The 22,446-nt window shown below is 41.4% G+C and overlaps 1 protein-coding gene across 1 annotated transcript; it reads right to left on the reverse strand.

Moving 5' to 3' along the window:
- Positions 1-824: 824 nt before the first annotated feature.
- On the reverse strand, positions 825-20,709 carry LOC129862858 (junctional adhesion molecule A-like). The gene is made up of 10 exons (XM_055934913.1): positions 20,450-20,709; positions 10,822-10,881; positions 10,513-10,629; positions 10,187-10,327; positions 9,269-9,471; positions 8,391-8,493; positions 5,959-6,066; positions 4,493-4,505; positions 4,189-4,240; positions 825-3,583 (listed from the first exon to the last, which is right to left on the reverse strand). Exons 1-10 carry the CDS (start codon positions 20,496-20,498, stop codon positions 3,548-3,550), a joined length of 882 nt encoding a protein of 293 aa, XP_055790888.1. The 5' UTR covers positions 20,499-20,709; the 3' UTR covers positions 825-3,547.
- Between the last annotated feature and the right edge of the window lie 1,737 nt (positions 20,710-22,446).

The raw sequence follows: 22,446 nt of genomic DNA on the forward strand, positions 1-22,446 counted from the left end.
CTACATGTAAACTACAATCCCTTTTAGAGGATGGAATAAATAAAATGTTCCGAACACAAAATAAGATATTAAATCAGCTTCCTGGTGGAACGCAGAGAAAGTCCATCCTATCCATAGCTGCAGAAGGGAACCACTAGTCGGAAGACACATTTGCTCTCTCGCCACATCACCCCGAGTCGAATGCGCCGACTGGGATGTTAACATTCTTCTTGCAGTTTTCTTGGCTGAAAATGTTAACATATCTGTCCTGAAATTATTTATCTGATGTAACTACGTTTCATTCCTTCACAAATGTCTTATGAATTTATATTTTTGAGAGACAGGATGCGCTTGCAACAATGTAAGACATTTCTTCACTCTGTAACCTGTATGATCAAATGTATCCATTCACGCTTTGGTTGACCGTGCGGCGCAGAGTGAGTCTCTCTCATGTTGAATTCTTAAGACTGTAATGGTTTAAAGAGGTACAGTTGCAAAACAAAGGTATATCTTTGAATTGTTCTAGTGTGGAAAATATTAAGGCCACCTCTTTAATTTGCAAAAGGTCAGAGGATATAGTATGTTTCCTAATTAGCCCTGCAAAACGTGGAAACAGTGAATCCAATGCACTGCTTTGTTTACAGTCATCAAGAACTAGGACAAACCCGGTTATTGTGAATGATAGAGAACACTAAACAGTACGAAATAACACTTGATTTTAGCGTGCCACCCTCTGGCTACATCTGGTGTGTGTGTGTGTATGGATGCTACAAGAAGAACGTATTATGACAATGTTAACATCAACAAATAACATTGTTATTATATAATATTATGCACAGTCAATATATGGAAAGCGCAATTTTATTACAAAATGAGTCCTTCAGAGACAATGTCCTCCATGTAAGCATTATGCTAATCTACAAATTAAGTAACGTTTCAATGTTAAAATTCTCAAAAATATACAGTACCAGTCAAAAGTTGACAACTATTCATTATAAGGTTTTCTTTTGTTTTTACTATTTTCTACATTGTAGAATAGTGAAGACATATAAAACTATCAAATTACACGTATGGAATCATGTAGCAACAAAATAAGTGTTATATTTCAAATTCTTCAAAGTAGCCACCATTTGCCTTTGGCAGCTTTGCACACTATTGGCACTCTCTCAACCAGATTCATGAGGTGGTCACCTGGAAGGCTTTTCACTTAACAGGTGTGCCTTGTTAAAAATTAATCTGTGGAATTTCTTTCCTTAATGCGTTAGAGCCAATCAGTTGTGGTATACAGACGATAGCCCTATTTGACGATAACCCTAAGACCAAGTCCATATTATGGCAAGAACAGCTCAAATAAGCAAAGAGAAACAACAGTCCATCATTATTTTAAGACATGAAAGTAAGTCAAAGCGGAATAAGAAAGTTTCTTTAAGTGCAGTCGCAAAAAGCATCAAGCACTATGATGAAACTGGCTCTCATGAGGACCACCTCAGGAAAGGAATACACAAAGTTACCTCTGCTGCAGAGGATACGTTAGAGTTACCAGCCTCAGAAATTGCAGTCCAAATAAATGCTTTAAAGTTCAAGTAACAGACAGATCTCATCAGAGGAGACGCAGGCCTTCATGGTTGAATTGCTGCAAAGAAACCACTACTAAAAAGGACACCAATAAGAAGAAGAGACTTGATTGGGCAAAGAAATATGAGCAATGGACATTAGACTGGTGGAAATCTGTCCTTTGGTCTGATGAGTCCAAATTTGAGATATTTTGTTCCAACTACCGTGTCTTTGTGAGATTAGGTTAGCAGAGTAGGTGAACAAATGATCTCCACATGTGTGCTTCCCACTGTGAAGCATGGAGGAGGAGTTGTGGTGGTGCTTTGCTGGTGACACGGTTTGATTTATTTAGAATTCAAGGCACACTTAACCAGCATGGCTACCACAGCATTCTGCAGCCATACGCCATCCCATCTGGTTTGAGCTTAGTGGGACTATCATTTGTTTTTCAACAGAACAATGACCCAACACATCTCCAGGCTGTGTAAGGGCTATTTGACCAAGAAGGAGTGATGAGTGCTGCATCAGATGACCTGGCCTCCACAATCACTCGACTTTAACCCAATTGTGATGGTTTGGGATGAGTTGGACCACAGAGTGAAGGAAAAGCAGCCAACAAGTGCTCAGCATATGTGGGAACTCCTTCAAGACTGTTGGAAAAGCACTCCAGGTGAAGCTGGTTGAGAGAATGCCAAGAGTGTGCAAAGCTGTCGTCAAGGCGAAGGGTGGCTACTTTGTGATCCTTCAAACATAAAATATTTTGATTTGTTTAACACTTTTGGTTACTACATGATTCCATATGTGTTATGTCATAGTTTGTCATCACTATTACTCTACAATGTAGAAAATAGTAAAAACAAAATAAAAACCCTTGAATGAGTAGGTGTCCAAACGTTTGACTGATACTCTATATCGCTTAAACCTGATTCGAATTCATCACCTTGTATGATTTTGCTGTGAGCACAATATCATTTCTTTGGAATGCTCAACCTGATCAAACTTACAAAGAAAGAGACCATGTACAGCTCAACAAGCCTGGTTGACAGTCTGTTTCTGGTGTCTAGACAACTCCTCATGAGTTGTCATGACAGCACAGACAGATCTGGGACCAGCAACATCGCAACAAGCAAATGCAAAACAACAATACAATGGAGTTTGATTCTAATACAAACACAATGCCAAACAAATGTCTGTATCTATCGTAAACAAAACATTTCCACATTACAACTCACTGAAAGCATGGATTTAGAGTAGACATAAGACACAAGGTATGTGTACCAAAACTGCACCAAATACCCTTCACAATGCACTACTTTTGGCCAAAGCCCTACTGTATGAGCCCTGGTCCAAAGTCGCGCACTCTATAGGGAATAGTGTGCAATTTGGGAAAAGCCATAAAAGAAAGCTAGGCATGTAGTAATAGGATTAGAAAATGAATGGCCAGTGTTCTTTAAGATTTCATGAATGAATTTACAGTTTTTGTCCCTCCTTACATTTCCTTGAATGTGAGATTTCTTTCACAGAACGGAGGCACTTGAGAAATATGAAGTGTAAACGGAAGTATTTTTTCAAATCTATACACACAGTCACCACAAAATAGTACAGATGTAGGTAACTGCCAGTTAGAGAAATATTCCAAAATTCATTTTCTTTAATTATAAACATATGGAATAAAAAAATTATAAAACACCAATTCACACCTATCCACAGTGAGCAGGTAAAAGGGGCAGTGGTATTGTCATATATAGGCTATGTCCCAATTATCTCTTCTACCGCCAAAGTGTGCACTTGTTCACTTCCCGTCACTGATTTTGAAAGACAATGACTGGTATAAGAAATACGGTGGAAACACCCACTAACCCATAACTCCAACAACCCAATGCTTTGAGATTTGTGGGAAGAAGTGAACGACAGCACACTTCAGGAGAAAGGGGAGTTGTTATTGGGACGCACACATATTCACTAGTTGCGGTAGACTCCCGGGTATATCCGGAACATGTGTTGCACGCCCTGGCTATACCACGAACGAAGACTTCTGCCTGAATTCCCCCTGAAACAGACACAGAAGATTGCGGTTACGAAACGAGGCTACACCTTTTCGCTGAAATACAAAAGATGAAAAAGGACAGCAACCATTAACTCTTTAGAGATGGTACTGCATGTGGTCCTCCGTAAATCAGTTGATAGATCGTGGAGCTTGCAACGCCAGGATAATGGGTTCCATTCACGAAAACCACCCATAAGTAAAATATCTGCACGCATGACTAAGTCGCTTTGGATAAAATAATCTGCTAAATGCCAAATATTACACATTACAGGAAAGGGAACTCAGTCAAAATCCTTTCCCTGACAACCAAACCATATAATACACTACGATCACAATAATGATCTAGGGATGCAAAAGGTTTCGTTTATCAAAAATGTAATTTCCCTATGAGAGCAAACAGAGAGGAGAACTAAGCATATACAAATGATTTTCAGCAGCTGAGAATTCCCCCTAAATAGACAAATACTATTGTCTGTTCTTTTCAATCATATTTTCTGTTTGCAAAAACTATACAAACTTAAGAGGGAGATGGAAGAAATACTCCGGAAATGAAAGGCTAAAAAAACAAAACTTGTAATAAGTGGGGGAAAAAAACAGATGAAACTTACATCTTCGTCCTCGCCGGACTCCGATGTTGGCTGGTAGCCCACTGAGGGTTTTCTGTGAGAGAAACAACACATGAGCCAACAGAAACATCTGTATATCTATCAACTACTTTATAGTGTATCATACTGATGTATTATCAACTGTTTGTAAGACGTGCAAGGAAATGTTATCACAAAACAATAATGTAAACTGTACATATCACACAAACCTCCAAACTACTGTAAGCCCTCAACTCTGTAAAACTAATCTGCCAAGTCATGCATTAACAAGAACATACAGGGCGGAGTAGACAAAGTAATCAGTTACCTTTCACTCTTTTCTGTAAGGGCAAAATGAAAAAAAAATGTATAAATAGTGAGTAAAATGTGACATTTGTATGGTGATTAGAATATGCATTTGAAGGTTATAGACATTATGAACAGCAAGTTATCAGTCACTGATCTGGCCCTGTCTTTATAGTGTCTTAAAGTAGGAGTATAGATCAAGGATCAGGTTCCCTCTGTCCATGTTATATTTTTTATTTAACTAGGCAAGTCAGTTAAGAACACATTCTTATTTACAATGACGGCCTACCAAAAGGCCTCCTGCGGGGACGGGGGATTAAAAAAATAAATAAATTTAAGACAAAACACACATCACAACGAGACAATACTACATAAAAGAGAGACCTAAGACAACAACATAGCAAGGCAGCAACACATGACAGCACAGCATGGTAGTAACACAACATAACAACATGGTAGCAGCACAAAAGATGGTACAAACACTGTTGGACACAGTCAACAGCACAAAGGTCAAGAAGTTAGAGACAACAATACATCACACAAAGCAGCTACAACTGTCAGTAAGAGTGAACATGAGTGAGGGTTTGAAATGAAGAGATTGAGATAAAACTATCCAGTTTGAGTGTTTGTTGCAGCTCAGTAGGGCTGCAGTAGATATCTCAAATAGGGGGGAGAGAAGCCTAAGAGGGTTTCATAAATAGGCATCAACCAGTGGGTCTTGCGACGAGTATACAGAGATGACCGGAGTATAGAGTGCAGTGATGTGTCCTATAAGGAGCATTGGTGGCAAATCTGATGGCCGAATGGTAAAGAACGTCTAGCCGCTCGAGAGCACCCTTACCTGCCGATCTATAAATTATGTCTCTGTAATCTGCATATAAATGGATGAGAGCGCTTTCTACTGCCTGAACTAAGTTGTTGATGTAAATTGAGAAGAGCGTGGGGCCTAGAATTGAGCCTTGGGGTACTCCCTTGGTGACAAGCAGTGGCTGAGACAGCAGATTGCAGTGTATAAAGTCAGACGCTCTTTGAGAGAGGTATTTAGCAAACCAGGCCAAAGACCCCTCAGAGAGAGACACCAATACCCTTTAGCCGACCCACAGGAATGGAATGGTCTACCGTATCAAAAGCTTTGGCAAAGTCAACAAAAATAGCAGCACAGTATTGCCTAGAATCAAGGGCAATGGTGACATCATTGAGGACCTATAAGGTTGCAGTGACACATCCATAACCTGATCGGAAACCAGATTGCATACCAGAGAGAATACTATAGACATCAAGAAAGCCAGTCAGTTGATTATTTGCACGTTTTTCCAACACTTTTGATAAACAGGGCAACATAGAAATAGGCCTATAACAGTTAGGATCAGCTTGATCTAATTCATTATCATCTAAAAGGCCAATTGGATTCTAGATCAGCATTCCTACTAAACACTTTCTTAATACAGGACGAGGAGTCCTGAGGGTGAATAGGGGATATAAACTCACTGGGCATGTATCCTTTGCGGTGGGCGTACCACAGACCGAAGCACAGCAGGGCCAGGGCCAGGAGAGCCACGAACACCCCGGCAACAATACCACCAGTGTTGATGTTGCCTAGAGAGAGAGAGAGAGCATTAGAGAACGCGGGAGGGAAATGAGACGTGTTACACTGGCTCGCACTCCTAAACGACAAAGTCAAAATGGGATAGAGTGAAATAGTTTCAAAATCTCAGTGTTCCGTTGAACACCGTGGTCCCGGTGTGGAAAAGCAACGTGTGAGTTCTGTATGCAATAAAGAACAAAGCAAACAATACATCTAGACCAGATGAGTGGAAAAGCACTTTGAACATCGCTGATGTAAATAAGGCTATAGAAATACAATTGATGGATTTGATTGATGAAAACAGTGTGAGTGACTGATCAACTGCATGAGATAGACTAGGAAAAAAAATCTGATGGTAAATAGCCAAGCACCTACTAGCACTGTTTATGATTTCAAAAGGTTGTTTGGCAACATCACTACCAGCCCAACCAGCATGGGAACATTTGAGGTTTACAGGTCACATGTGAATCTGCTGCAACAGCATGGCTCCATACTAACATTCCCCCCACTGTCCTGGCAGTCCCGGGAATAGAACCCACTGTCCTGGCAGTCCCGGGAATAGAACCCACTGTCCTGGCAGTCCCGGGAATAGAACCCACTGTCCTGGCAGTCCCGGGAATAGAACCCACTGTCCTGGCAGTCCCGGGAATAGAACCCACTGTCCTGGCACTGAAAGTGCCATGCTCGATCAGATGAGCTACAAATTTTTTCAAATTGCACGACGCCGCAATTTTGTTTTGGTGCGACTAAATTATGGGCATGTGGCACAAACTGAAAAACTTAGTGGCACGAGGTCCACCAGCCCATGATTTGGTCGCACCCCCAAAAAATTGTCGGGGCATGGCTCTTGTAATGCAAGGATAGTGGGATCAATTCCCGGGACCATGCATTCATAAAATGTAGCACGCATTACTAAGTCACTTTGAATAAAAGCATCTGCTAAATGACATTTATCATCATCATCATCATCATCCTCATATCAAGTCATACAGAGTTCTTCATTAAAACCTGTAATAGACTACTGAAATGGTATTCAAGGAATAAGTTATCTTTTTTCATATTTGAATGTGCAACCTAACCCAGTGATTGTCATGCATTTTATATTTGACTGTTAAAATAGGGCTCCAGAATTCATATTTTTTCTTCAATTGAGATGAATTTTCCTGCATTTTTATGTGCTGTAATATCATAGGCTAAGTTATTTGTGGCTAATTCACCACCCGAGTAAGTGGAAACTCAAAACGCATTAGCTAGATCGCCAACTCTAAATAAACATCCTCTCACTGTCAACTGCGTTTATTTTCAGCAAACTTAACAAGTGTAAATATTTGTATGAACATAAGACTCAACAACTGAAATAAACTGAACAAGTTCCACAGACATGTGACAGAAATTGAATAATGTGTCTAACAAAGGGGGGTGGGGTCAGAATCAAAAGTAACTGTCAGTATCTGGTGTGGCCACCAGCTGCAATAAGTACTGCAGTGCATCTCCTCCTCATAGACTGCACCAGATTTGCCAGTTCTTGCTGTGAGATGTTACCCCACTCGTCCACCAAGGCACCTGCAAGTTCCCGGACATTTCTGGGGGGGGGGGGGGTGGCCCTAGCCCTCACCTTCCGATCCAACAGGTCCCAGACATGAGATCCGGGCTCTTCGCTGGCCATGGCAGAACACTGACATTTCTGTCTTTCAGGAAATCACGCACAGAACGAGCAGTATGATTGGTGGCAGTTACACGTGGTCTGCCACTGCGAGGACGATCAACTGTCCGTCCGGTCTCCCTGTAGCTCTGTCTTAGACGTCTCATTGTACGGACATTGCAATTTATTGCCCTGCCTACATCTGCAGTCCTCATGCCTCTTTGCAGCATGCCTAAGGCACATTCACGCAGATGAGCAGGGACCCTGGGCATCTTTCTTTTGGTGTTTTTCAGAGTCAGTAGAAAGGCGTCTTTAGTGTCCTAAGTTTTTATAACTGTGACCTTAATTGCCTATCGTCTGTAAGCTGTTAGTGTCTTAACGACCGTTCCACAGGCGCATCTTCATTCATTGTTTATGGTTAATTGAACAAGCATGTGTGATTGACTTGAAGTTACATTGTGTTGTTTAAGTGTTCCCTTTATTTTTTGAGCAGTGTATATATATTTGTTTTTATTTGTCAGTAAGCTTTCAACCAAACCATAGTGTTTTACATCGAGTTGATGGCCCAGTAAATAAGTTTGTTGAACAATTCTATATTGCTTTTAATTTTGGTAAAATGTTTATTCTTATCCCCGGTTTAGCCCAGGCTAGTCTGCAATGGGCTTTCCCCCATAGAAAGCAAAGGGCACTTACGGACTTCCATCCTCACAGCTTGACAGCGTTGAACAGGGCCGGCATCATTCATAGCTTCACAGCTGTAGTCTCCTGTATCTATCACCAAAGCAGAGGGAAACTCCTGCAGCAGAGATATGGAGATGGTTACAAATCACTGATATAAAACACAAGGTGAACAACTGGAATGAGAGAGAGAGATGTAAAATTGCCAAACAGTAAGGTTGTGTTAAGGGCGTTCGTATGCTTCCCAGCCAAAACAGTTCATAACAGTTTGTGCATACGACAACATTTGTCTTCGGCAAGTTTTTTTTCTTTGTTTGTCCGCACAACATTTTTTCTCGAGGCAAGCCAAAGTCAACGCCCCTTCGTCGGTGATTGGTCAACAGTAGGGATTCTTCAATTAAGTGTTTGTTGTCATTCAACGAATTAATAAATCCACATTTCTTCACTACTGCACCAAAAACATTAGCAAGATGTAAAATCACACGACTAAGAGCCCCCCCCCCCTCGCCAAAAACGTCCAAATGAATGACAGATGTCTCGAGTTATCAGATTCAAATTGGACTATTTTGAGGCGTCTCGAGATGGAAAAAGTACTATTGCTGCTTTTTTTTACATTTTTCAAGCAAAGGTCTTTTAAGGGAGTATATGCGAGCACACATGTTAGTTTCGCCTAGCGGACTTTGGCTAGGCGCTAGCCGACCTGAAGCATGATGACGCCTTTAGCCTGCCGAGTTGACCATACAACACAAACACATCTGGCACCTGGGTTGTACTAATTAGGCTCCCCCCCAAAAATGTAAAAAATATTGTTTTTGTTGTCCATTGCAAAATGGTTTGCTACAGTGTGCCCTAATGAATATGATCCAGGTGAGGTGTATTCAGCAACCACTGACCAGGTTGCCATTGAGAGGATTGATCTTGTAGGTGTAGTTCTTGAAGGCAGGGAACTGGCTGGGGTCCTCGGGAAGAGGGGTCTTGTCCTTATACCACTTGTAGGTGGGGGAAGGAGACCCCTCGGCGTCATGACAGAACAGTAGCACGCGATTCCCCGTCGTTACAGAGGTAGGGATCCTACACATGGGCACGGATGGAGGTACTGCAGGAGGATGTAAGAGAGGTAGTGAGAGAGTGAGAGCAGAGAGGCACTAACCTGTTTTGGTGACTCGGCAACCAGCTAGTTGCTGTTCTTACGGTCTGTGTGTTTCTATTGTGTATGTATATTGGCTGGTGCAATCACCAATTAATAAAGTACTCTCTTTTATTTTATAAAATAATATTTACATCTTATGGCCGTGGTATCACGAATCAATTCACTAATATGGTCATAGCATCATGACGACATGAAACTGTCTGCAACCGATTGCAAATGTGTATAACATTTACAGACAATCAGTTTCTCACACTGGGATGAATTCAGTCCCACAAATAATCCTTCAAAAGCAGTGTCTAGCTCTGTTCTATAATAATAATAATAATTATAAACTGGGCGGTTCTAGCCCTGAATGCTAATTGGCTGAAAGCCATGGTATATCAGACCGTTTACCATTGGTATGACAAAACATTTATTTACTGCTCTAATTATGTTGGTAACTAGTTTATAATAGTAATAAGGCACCTCGGCGGTTTGTGATATACAGCCAGTATAACACGGCTAAGGGCTGTGTCCAGGCACTCCGCGTTGCGTCGTATGTAAGAACAGCCCTTAGCCGTGGTATATTGGCCATACACCACACCCCCTCAGGCCTTATTGGTTAATTAACAGGAAATGATAGATATGTTGCGCAACAGTTAGATAATAAGACTCTCCTTACCTAAAACAGTGAGATTCACCTTGACATCCCCAACATACTGTTTGTTAGACACCTCACATTGATACTGTCCATTATCTTTGCGCGTCACCTTGCTGAACCTCAGCACCCCATCAAACATAGTGGCACGGCCCTCATAAAGCGCTGAAAGAGAGCAAGGTAAATCAGTGATTATAAAATATGTAATTATTATGGCAGGTAACTCATGTGGTAAGTATATCTAGCCCTAATTGTAGATAAAAAAATGCAGAAGCAATCACGACACAAATACAAGAAGTCACATGTCATGCATTTCCTTGGAATCAAGTCTGAACAGTTTGTGCACTTACTGGTGGGCTTCCCATCGAAAATGACATAGGTCGTCGAACCCGTCATGTCTCTAAACTTCCACTCAACTCTGGCATCTGCCCCAAAGTCAGCCGAGGGAATACAGGAAAGATCAGCCCCTGTAGACATGAGATTGATCATTTTAACTACAATACTTGGGGATAAATATGCAAAATAGCATATAATAAATACAATGGGTTGTTTTAAATACATTATTCCTTGCTTGTAACACACACACAATGACAGGTGAAAGCTTTTGTTTATTTTAGAAACTGCCCATTTAGAGTTAATTTCCATTCTCCAGGACTTACCCTCATTCTCTTTAGCCCTCACATTAGCATTTTTGGTTGTAACTCTGAAGGCCTCTACACCTGGGGAAAGGGAGAGAAAAGTAAAGCGAGCAGTCAGGGAAATGAAGGAGATGACACTGCATCATTGGAATTCAAAAACACCAGGTGCTCCAGTCTGACCGCCGCTAACACAACAGAAACACACACCTGCAGAGATGACTGGTTTAGTTTCTGCTGAACTTAAGGAAGAACCTTTTAATGACCCGCCCCTATCGCCCTAAGAGCATGTCTGGTGCTCAGCCAACCAATGGCCTGAAGCCTATAGCACGTGGCCTGACTGCAAACAAATTCTTGGTAAATGTGACTCACTCCTCTGTACTGAGCCAGAAAACCTTTATGTGAAACTGGGCCAAAACAGTCTGAAGGGCCCTTTCAGAGTGGGAAACCAAGAACACTATATTATTTTCTGAATTAATAAAAATTGGATGGACATTTGGACAAAAAAAGCATCTTTCTAAATTTGAATTTACTGGACTGTAAGTATGTCCACTCCAGACATTTAGAGTCTATGGTCCAGCCAGAAACCTACTGAGCAGTACCACCATTCACAACCAAAAGTATGTCCCAGCAACAGCACCAGAGACAGGTGGCGCACATGACATTAGTAACAGTCACAACCCGGGTAGTAATACTGTACATTCCTTCATCAGGTACATACAGGATAGGACAGCCTAGCTCATTTCTACACACTAGTGTTCTATTAGAGGATATCATATATCCAGCCAGTGGTGTAAAGTAACTACATAAAAATACTTAGTAGTATCTGTATTTTACTATTTATTTTTGAAAACTTTTACTCCCATACATTTTCACTGACACCCAAAAGTACTCGTTACATTTTGATTGCTCATGCAGGACAGCAATATAATCCAATTCACGCACCTATCAATATAACACGGTATCGTCCCTACTGCCTCTGATCTGGCGGATTCACTAAACACAAATACAGCGTTTGTAAATTATACCCAAGTGTTGGAGTGTGCCCCTGGCTGTTTGTATTTTTTTCCAAAATAATAATTGTTCCTTATGGTTTGTGTAATACAAAGAATTTGATGTATAGCATTTGTTCACTTGAGTAAAAGTGTGACAATTGTGTAATTGTTCTACCACTGTACTTAAGTACATTTAAAACCAGATACTTTAACTCAAGTACTATTTAGCTGGGTGACTTTCCCTTGAGTCACCTTAATAGAAAATGTCTTTACTTTTACTCAACAGCTTTTATTTGAGGGTAGTTCGTGACTGAACAACAAAGAGATACGAGAGTTTAGTTTGCCCATTTAGAGAAATGGTTTAGTCAGAGAAAATCCATTGATTGACTTCCTTGTTACGTGAGTATCGGGGGTGGGAAGGCAAAGCTTCCAAGGTGAGACAATACCCACACAGATAACAGGTGGAAAGTAGTGGCGCATGTGTTGACGTTTGGAATGTTTGAAGGCCTTCTACACCATTCATATGTTTAGCTCAACTCTTGAAACTAAGATGATAATCAAGGGGTTTTTGTACAGCACAAAGGCTGCCCTTGTGAAAGGCTGTTCAGTGTGGTGTGGTTCATAAAAGTGTCTTGTTAAAGGCCCATATCACTAGGCCGACTTGACTCACAGCGGACTACAGCTTGAAAGTAGCTACACATTCTAACAGATGTAAATGCTCCCATACAGCCGTTACACCGTCGCTAGTGGAAAACCCGGACAGCAATTATTATTATTTTTTTAAACAAAACTTTTCTTGCTGATAAGTTTTGTTCTCGATTCGGAAGAAACTTGTCTCTTATAAATGACCGTGTCCAGTGACAGATGGTACTCCAAACACCAGAGAATATTTAGAAAGATAAATGGCGATTCCACACCAGCGGAGGAAGAAAATATTTTTTGGCATCTCAGATTGCCAGAACAATTTTCACCTAGAGACTTAAATTGGGAGTAAGGCTGTTTGACGTGCTTTTTACATTTGTATCACAATTATGTTGAAAGTGGCCATTTTTAAACCTATACCTGCCTACTGTAAGACTTGATGAACTGAACCATACATGATACAGACAACATATTGGTGTCATTATATTCCTTATAGTGTGCTCTAACATATGGAGTACGCATAGATTCTGAAATACAAATACTGACATGAATTTATAAAAATATTAATATGAATCTCAAAAAAAGTGTCCTTTTTGATTTTGTTCATTTTAAGACATATACTCGTCCAAACAATATAAGTACATAACATTTCCAGAATGGGCTCTCTGCTAATTCTGAAGTGTTAATCAATATCAGGAGCACCACCAACAGAATGAATGGTAAATGGATTCAAAGCAAACTCCCATTGCTGGTGATTTGCTGTATGTGCAATCCTAAAGGAGGACTGTGATTGGTTAATGACCTATAATGTCAATTTCTATGTACAAAATGGGTAATATCATTAAAAGTACCAGAGCCCACTCTGGAAATAGTACGCGTTTGAAAAGTATATTGTTCCCTGTCAACTCTGCTTTCAAGTTAGCGACACATTGTAATGGTGCAATGAAAATTCCATACAGCGTTTACAACAGCTAGCGGAAAGCACCGGCAGCAAGATTACATTGGACAAATTCAGGTAGGCCCCTCTCCATTTTGTTTAGTTTGCTTCTATTTGGTTGCAAGACATAATGAATACACCCCTGCATAGGCGGAAATCCCAGGGGGGACGGGGGGGGACACAACCCCCCCATCCTGGGGAAAATATGATTTGTCCCCCCCAATATATCACTGTAAACATAACTATGTAATTTCAATAATATTAATAATACGCAATGAAAGCACTTGTGCTGATTATAGACACTTAATAGCGCGTTTTTACATTTCACAAGATTGCGACCCCCCCCCGCCCTTTGCCTCACAATGGTTTGATCCACTGCCAGTTCTTTAGCTGGCAAGGTAATAGAGGGCTCGTATCTACTGTCCGAAAGGCACTCAATGTATGTAACTGACGTGAGGTAATCCAGTCAATCGCGCTTTAGCAATGTATATATTTTTTTCATGTTGCAGGGTTCACACACTAGCTGAATTTGCAGAGCTAGCGCGCAAACTAAAGCAAACATTAACTATCAAGCTAGCTAGTACCTATTCCATTTATGTGGCGTCGTCAAAGATGGAATATTTGCTATCGTCAGTTTATTCCAAGATTAGCTTGCAGCTGTAGTGCTTCAAAGTCCCTGTGATAAGGTTTAGCGATAAACTGAAGTCCAAACTGAACAGAACTACACTCTCTTATACCATTGTCTTAAATATATTTAATGGTCTCGTTGCAAAAGCTAAATTGTCGCTAGTGAATTTTTTATTTTTTTCACCTTTAACCAGGTAGCAAAGATTATAGCAAACACCACAGAAACGGAATTGGTGCTCGCTAGCTTTGCAAATTCAGCTATTGTTGGAAGCCTGCCAATATGAAACAAACTATGTTAAAATTTCAAAACGTTGCAGCATGTGTTGTGTAAATGTGTGTGTGCAGCTAGACCGGTCAGCCAGCCAGCCAGGTAGAAAAATGTCAGAAAAAAGTAAAAAGACGGACATCAGAGTATTTTTCAGTACACCAAAACGCAAAGTAAGAACTCTAGTAGCCTAATATCTCAAAGACCAGTTGATAAAATTTTCATAAGAAATAAGTGAAATGCTAATGGAAATATTTCACAATGATGTCATTAGGCAGAGCAGGCAACAGATGGCACACAGACAGCAGAGCTGGGGACAGATATGCAGGGACAGACTGGCAGAGACAGGGAGTCTCAGGTAAGTTTGTTGAGTCTTTGTTTGGCAACATTATTTTACATTTTACATTTTAGTCATTTAGCAGACGCTCTTATCCAGAGCGACTTACAGTAGAGTGCATACATTTTATTACATTTTACATTTTTTACATATTACATACTGAGGATATCCCTAATACATACAAGGATATCCCTACCGGCCAAACCCTCCCTAACCCGGACGACGCTATGCCAATTGTGCGTCGCCCCACGGACCTCCCGGTTGCGGCCGGGTGCGACAGAGCCTGGGCGCGAACCCAGCCCAGCCTGGGCGCGAACCCAGCCCAGCCTGGGCGCGAACCCAGAGACTCTGGTGGCGCAGCTAGCACTGCGATGCAGTGCCCTAGACCACTGCGCCACCCGGGAGGTATGAATGGTTGAAAGGTTCTCAATTTTTTTGATTTGTAAAATAGGGACATAATTGGAAAATGCCATGAATACCCCCACTCAACTCAAACTGGTGACTAAACTAAGATTTGTTTACGGCAATGGTATTGCTGTTGTGATTAATTGTGTAGTTTTGGGTACCGGTAGTTAGGAGTACAGCAAACACCTTATTTCTTTTCTAGGAGACAGACTGTGAGTCAGTGAGGGTGGTGAAAGGGAAAGAGCCAAGGAGAGAGACTTCAGAGGACAGTGTCACAGCCACGGCAGGACCAGGTGTCACCCTTGTTGCCAGCAGCACCAGTATAGGGGACAGTGGCACAGCATCGTCCAGTTACCTCAGTGATGACACAAAACCATATCAGCCACACCCACAATTTATAGAACCGCAAACTCTTGCAAAAGTTTCAAGAGAGAGGAACACTGCACTGATAAGGAACATTGCTATATCTATTATTATTAGTAGTATTATAATGATTTAAACAAGTTGGGACAACCCTTCAGTTAACTACTGTACCTAACAATTATCCAGTAGTAGTGATTATGGTCCCTCAATATACATTTAACATATTACAACATAGTCTATGTGTTACAGCACTACTTTTGGTGTCCCCCTCAGGAATTGCTCCTGAGAAAATTTCATGTAATTGTCCCCTCCAAGGTTGATATCAGATTTTCGCCCCTGCACCCCTGGTCATTTCAGACAGTCTGAAAAAGTTAAATATCCATTCATTGCCTTACGGTTTAGTTAACCCAAAGCTGAACCTTATAGACTCTGTGGTCTATAGTAAGATTCAGTTCTGGGCTATGGTTTAGCAAGCATATAAGTGAAACGTTATATTATTAAGAACATAAAAGGGACATCTAAAAAAAACAACAAAAAAACAGATGTTAGATAGCAGATTGTAACGGGCTAATGTGCTGCTCCATTAGCCGCTAAAGGTTAGGTACTGTCAGAGGTGAGTTAGTCTGTGTGGTCCGGAGTACTGGCAAAAGAAAGTGGGGGTACACCGTACCGGTAAAACATGAGCTTTTCACAATAATTAAGATTCATAGAAAATAAGCCATTACACTATTTATCATTACCGCATGTCAGTCACATCAAAAATGTGCTAATAGACTTCAACGTGTAAAATACGCTCCAAAATGTGGTCTTTATTCAATGATTACACTGAAATGTGGCAGAGATGAGTGGCCGAGACGCACAGCAGCGTAGGCATAAATTGAGGTTACAAGACGCATCGGCCTAAGGAATGACAATCACGAATGTCGGTCATAACACTGACGTCTTGTAAGTGATGTCTCTTTGCATTTATCAAATGGCACTGTATGGATGATGGAATTATTTTAGAGTGGAGTAGCCTAATAGTTGGAATACTAACTGAAGTCGGGACATTGACTGTGCGCCTCACATGTAGCCTATTGTAATATTAACTGCTGCAGAATTAAGTAGTCCTCGCAGTAAAATGACAGATCCAAACGGTCATTTTGTCACTGGAACATGAAATATGATTCATTTCTTTCAGCAGCTTTTGAGAATAAGGATGCGCACTTAAGGACTGTGTCGTGTAGCACAGACGTGCAATTTCTTTCAGTGACAAAAGCTGACCGTATTTCATTTTTAACCACAGAAAAGATGTACAACTGAGAGGAGATGACTGAAATTCACTTCGTTTTTTCAGGTCTCAGATTAATCTTTATATCCTTTTATGTTCGACCGCAATGAATAGCAAACAAGACTTCACAAAGCAAATACAATGGAAGTCAGATCTTTTCCCAAATTAAAAGCAATCAATGTAGGCCTAGTTGTGATTTACAAAAACACATAATTTACTCTACAGATTCAAAACATGTTGGATCATTTCACAGCTTTTAATTTCCTTGAAACCGGTCCCTAAACATCCTAGCTCTGTGAGAGGAGTAATTATGTCAACTAGACTGCAGACGCATTGATCACTTTTTTTTTTTTTTTTTTTAACCCATTTTCTCTCCAATTTCCTGGTATCCAATTGGTAGTTAGTCTTCTCATCTCTGCAACTCCAGTACGGACTCGGGAGAGGCAAAGGTCGAGAGCCGTGTGTCCTCCGAAACACAACCAGGCCACACTGCTTCTTGACACAATGCCCACTTAATCCGGAAGCCAGCCGTGTCAATGCGTAAGAGGAAACACCGTGCACCCGGCGACAGTGTCAGCGTGCACTGCGCCCGGCCCGCCACAGGAGTCGCTAGTGTGCGATGGGACAAGGACATCCCTGCCGGCCAAACCCTCCACTAACCCGGGCGACGCTGGGCCAATTGTGCGCCGCCCCAATTGTGCGCCGCCCCATGAGTCTCCCAGTCGTGGCCGGCTGCGACAGAGCCTGGACTCCAACCGAGAATCTCTAGCGGCGCAGCTAGCACTGCCTTAGACCACTGCGCCACTCGGGAGGCCCTGCATTGATCATTCTATTGGTTTATGACATTCTGGTGAGCAAGGCTTTACTTAGTATTCTAGAAGAGCATCAAGTAATGACAGAAGAGACGCTGCATGCATCTAATTATAGACAAGTTGACGAACAAAGCCTACCAAATGTCAAAGTATAAGCAGAAAAAAAATCTAAACGAGGCTGAAAATAATTTGTTCCCCCCACACCCTGTCAATAAAATCTTTCTGCTGTCCCGGAGTAATGTGCACAGTTAGCCTACATGAGCCTTTTGAAGTAATTGTTTTACAATCAGATGACAACATCATGACTGGTTGTGTTTATGCCACATAAAAAAATACTAAAAAGATTGGCACATACATTTTAAAAGTTAGATGACATCTGTATTATTAGGCCCACAGAGATCACATTAAATTATTAGGGATTCTATATGTAATTCTATGCTTAGGCCCCCAAAAAAGTATTTAAAAAAGCATGTGCAGGTCCCTGTACCTGGAAGAAATGAAATCTACTTTCATCCCCGAGTACTGTTTGGCGTAGCACAGAGAATTTGTGACCAACCTTAACTAGTCGATACTTCCTCAATTCCCGACTTGGAAGACAACCAATGTCTTCTAAAATGTCCATGTCTAGTTGCAGGGGGTTCGTTTGAACTTAGAAAATGCTCAGTTATTAAACTAAAACGTTTTGCTCCCTGATGTAATCCAATGTGTACGCCGCCATCTTGTCCATTTCAGATCTTCTCTCATTGATTGAGACAGGTTAGGGTCATGACATGCAGCACTTTGGGGTGGACACCCACCTGTCTCAATCAATGAGGGGATTCAAATAATCTAAGTGTGTTTTGCACGGGGTGAAAGTTGATTGCATTCGTTTTGGAACCGGGCTGCCTCCCAGGCGTGAGTCAGGTGCCCCGTTCAAATCCCACGGTAAAGTTGGTGCAAAACAAAAGGGAAATAATAGAACATGAGGAGGAATGAGTAGGATACTGTGTTTTCACATGAAAAAGGGATTGCTTTTGATAAACACTTCATCTGCCTTCCCAGTGAAAACTAGCTTGACAATTCAGACATACAGTGCCTTCAGAAAGTATTCAGACCCCTTGACTTTTTCAACAACAAAAAAATTAAGTTACAGCCTTATTCAAAAATTGAAAGTCCCCCCCCCCCCCTCAAACAATAAAAAAACTGAAATATCACATTTACATAAGTATTCAGACCTTTTACTCAGTATCTTTTGGAAAACTCCAAGCGGGCTGTTATGTGCCTTTTACTGAGGAGTGGCTCTCATCTGGCCACTACCATAAAGGCCTGATTGGTGGAGTGCTTCAGAATTGGTTGTCCTTCTGGCATGTTCTCCCATCTCCACAGATGGACTCTAGAGCTCTGTCAGAGTGACCATCGGGGTCTTGGTCACCTCCCTGAGCAAGGCCCTTCTCCCCCGATTTCTCAGTTTGGCCAGGCAGCCAGCTCTAGGAAGAGTTTTCACTTCTTCCATTTAAGAATGATGGAAGCCACTGTGTTCTTGGGGACCTTCAATGCTGCATAAATGCCTTGGTACCCTTCACCAGATCTGTGCCTGGACACAATCCCATCTCGGAGCTCTACGGACAATTCCTTTGACCTCATGGCTTGGTTTTTGCTCTGACATGCTCTGTCAATTGTAGGACCTTATATAGACAGGTGTGTGCGTTTTCAAATCATGTACAATCAATAGAATTTACCACAGGTGGACTCCAATCAAGTTGTAGAAACATCTCAAGGATGATCAATCGAAACAGGATGCACCTGAGCTTAATTTCATGTCTCATAGGAAAGGTTCTAAATAATTATGTAAATGAGGTATATTCTTTGTTTTTAATACATTTGCAAAAAAAAATCTAAAAACATGTTTCGCTTTTTGATTATATGGTATCGTGTGTAGATTGCGAGGGAAATTGTTTCATTGAATCCGTTTTAGAATAAGGCTGTAACGTAACAAAATGTGGAAAAAGTCGAGGTCTGAATACTTACCGAAAACACTTTTTTTTAAAGGAAAAGAGATGTTTCTGGAGGATGCACCCTGTTTTCTTTTTGACAACATGACCGATCCTCGCAGATTACTGTTTGATTCGAGAAGGGCGCTCCTTCTCTCACCACTTTTGGCCGATCACACCACGGGCCATGGACCGGTGCCCAGCAAAATCAAAGATTTGAAATAGTCAAGATGGCGTACACATTGTCAGAATACTTCATGGAGCTAAAGAAAAAAAAACTACATTTAATAACAGAGCATTTTCTAAATATAAATGAACCACCTGCATCTAGACATGGACGTTTAGAAGATATTGGTTGTCTTTCAAGTCAGGAAGTATTGGCAAAATAAGGTTTGGTTGGAAATTCTCTGTGCTATGCCAAACCTATCTAACAACGCCCCTCAGCCAGCTGCAACAGAGTAATTTTTTAATGTCTATTTATTTAACTAGGCAAGTCAGTTAAGAACAAATTCTTATTTACAATGATGGCCTACCCGGACCAAACACTAACCCGGAGGACCCTGGGCCAATTTTGCACCGCCCTATGGGACTCCCAATCACAGCCAGTTGTGATACAGCCTGGAATCAAACAAAGGTCTGTAGTGACACCTCTAGCACCGAGATGCAGCGCCTTAGACCGCTGCGTCACTTGGGAGCCTACCTAGTAACGGTCTGACTAGGTTAATTTTTAATAGCTAGTCAGATGTATGTGAATCATTGTAGATATATTGTTTCCTAGTTTTTAAGAACTGTGTACAATGACTTAGCCAAGGCAAGCCCCTACTGATCCCAGGTCTGTTAATTATGTTGTTTTCTTATTTTGGGTTGGGTAAACGGATCTATGACCTGTGCCTACCTGTGGGCCTAAAGTGAAAGTTAGAAAATATACAGCAATCAAGTGCATATCTTACTAATACAATAAACACTCAATTGAAACGTAGGGCTAGTTTAAAGTCATGAGGACTTTAGATCGACAGAAGGAGCACTCACCTGTTGCATGAAAGAATAGAAACACCGAAACCAAGCCGCTGACAAACATGTCGGCCCCAACACCTGAAGCCTTTGTTTTAAAAGCCAGCGATGTGTCCGATTTCGGTAATTTAAAAAACGTACGATTATTCCAGCAATCAAAGCGCAATTCAGTAATTGTTGGCCCACTCGGTTTGAAATATATACTTTCGACGAACAACAAACCTACGCCCTTCCGCACCGACCGACTACTTCAGTAGAAGAGTATGATAGGTATTCAGTCGAAACTGTGACGCAACCCGTTACCTACGTGACGTATGTCAATATAAAGCAGTCTATTGGTTTATTTCAATAAGCGGGTTCACTTGATTAGTATTTTACAGTATATTATTTATACTGATTTACAGTATTTGAAGTATTAGCCTATGTAAACGCCTGTGTGGTATTTAAAACGAAAATCTTAATCATCACAGCTGAATACAAGGTAACTTTAACTTTTTTTTTTTCACTCATGATAGTGAGATTGTAAATAATGTTAGTTGTTTTCATTTTCATTGTAGTAGATTTACAGTGTCCCTGTGGAAATAAGCACATATCTCTTTCACATGAATTTAATAGAAATTACAACAAATTAACCTAACACAACATATTATTAGATGCTGAGGGTGATATTATCTTCATAGAAAAGTGAGTCAACTTTTGGAAATATGATGGGATCAAAAGTAACACAAACTAAGAATACACAAATCCATTATTTGTTCAGTGACTCCAATAACAACTGATACAGAACACCAGTGACAGTCAGCTGTTAGCAGAAGTGAAACAGTCAACCAACAGGCATGGTGTTCGGCTTAGTTTTGCATTTAAATAAGCCTTTCCATAATAGTTTTTACTTCTAAGATAAAAGGCACCATTTTCTATTCCAAATAATATGTCTGCAGCAAGTGAGTGTACCTACACTCAGTGGCCAGTTTATTAGGTACACACATCTAGTATCAGGTCGGACCCCCCTTTGCCTCCAGAAAAGCCTGAATTCTTTGCGCATGGAAACATTGCTCAATTGGTATTAAGAGACCTAACGTGTGCCAGGAAAACATTCCCCACAATAATTGTACATAACAATAACGAGGCTATATACAGGGTATACCGATACCGAGTCAATGTGCGGGGGTTGACAAAGTAGCAGCAGTGTAAAAACAAAAAAGGGGGCGGGGGTCAGTTAGTTGTTTGGCAGACATATGGCTTGGGGTGGAAGCTGTTAAGGAGTCTTTTGGTCGTAGACTTGGCGCTCCAGTACCGCTTGCTGTGCGGTAGCAGAGAGAACAGTAATGTACTGAGCCATACGGTTAGATGCCGTGCAGTTGCCATACCAGGCGGTGAGGTAACCGGTCAGGATGCTCTCGATGGTGTATGCTGTAGAACTTTTTGAGGATCTGGGGACCCATGCCAAATCTTTCCAGTCTCCTGAGGGGGAAAAGGGGCTGTCGTGCACTCTTCACAACTGTCTCGATGTTAATGGGAGCCTGTTCTGCTCGTCTTTTCTTGTAGTCCACGATCAGCTCCTTTGTCTTGCTCACATTGAGGGAGATGTTGTTGTCCTGGTACCACACTGCCAGGTCTCTGACCTCCTCCCTATAGACTGACTCATCGTTGTCGGTGGTCAGGCCTACCACTGTTGTGTTGTCAGCAAACTTAATGATGGTGTTGGAGTTGTGTTTGTCCACGCAGTCGTGGGGAGTACAGGAGGGGACTAAGTACACACCCCTGAGGGGCCCCAGTGTTGAGGATCAGCATGGCAGACTTGTTGTTGCCTACTCTTACCACCTGGGGGGCGGCCTGTCAGGAAGTCCAGGATCCAGTTGCAGAGGGAGGTGTTTAGTCCCATGGTCCTTAGCTGAGTGATAAGCTTTGTGGGCATTATGTTGTTGAGCGCTGAGCTCCAGTCAATGAACAGCATTTTCACATACAGTTGAAGTCGGAAGTTTACATACACCTTACACAAATACATATAACTAAGT

This window comes from Salvelinus fontinalis, chromosome 9, assembly GCF_029448725.1.
Source record: "Salvelinus fontinalis isolate EN_2023a chromosome 9, ASM2944872v1, whole genome shotgun sequence".
Taxonomy (NCBI): Eukaryota; Metazoa; Chordata; class Actinopteri; order Salmoniformes; family Salmonidae; genus Salvelinus; species Salvelinus fontinalis.

What these genes read in the sequence shown, in the direction of transcription:
- LOC129862858 (XM_055934913.1), bottom strand. Translation starts at nt 20,498, where the DNA reads ATGTTTGTCAGCGGCTTGGTTTCGGTGTTTCTATTCTTTCATGCAACA. An exon ending in TCTATTCTTTCATGCAACAG is followed by an intron (nt 10,882 to 20,449) that starts GTGAGTGCTCCT and finishes CCCTTTCCCCAG; the next exon opens with GTGTAGAGGCCTTCAGAGTT. An exon ending in GAGGGCTAAAGAGAATGAGG is followed by an intron (nt 10,630 to 10,821) that starts GTAAGTCCTGGA and finishes TCATGTCTACAG; the next exon opens with GGGCTGATCTTTCCTGTATT.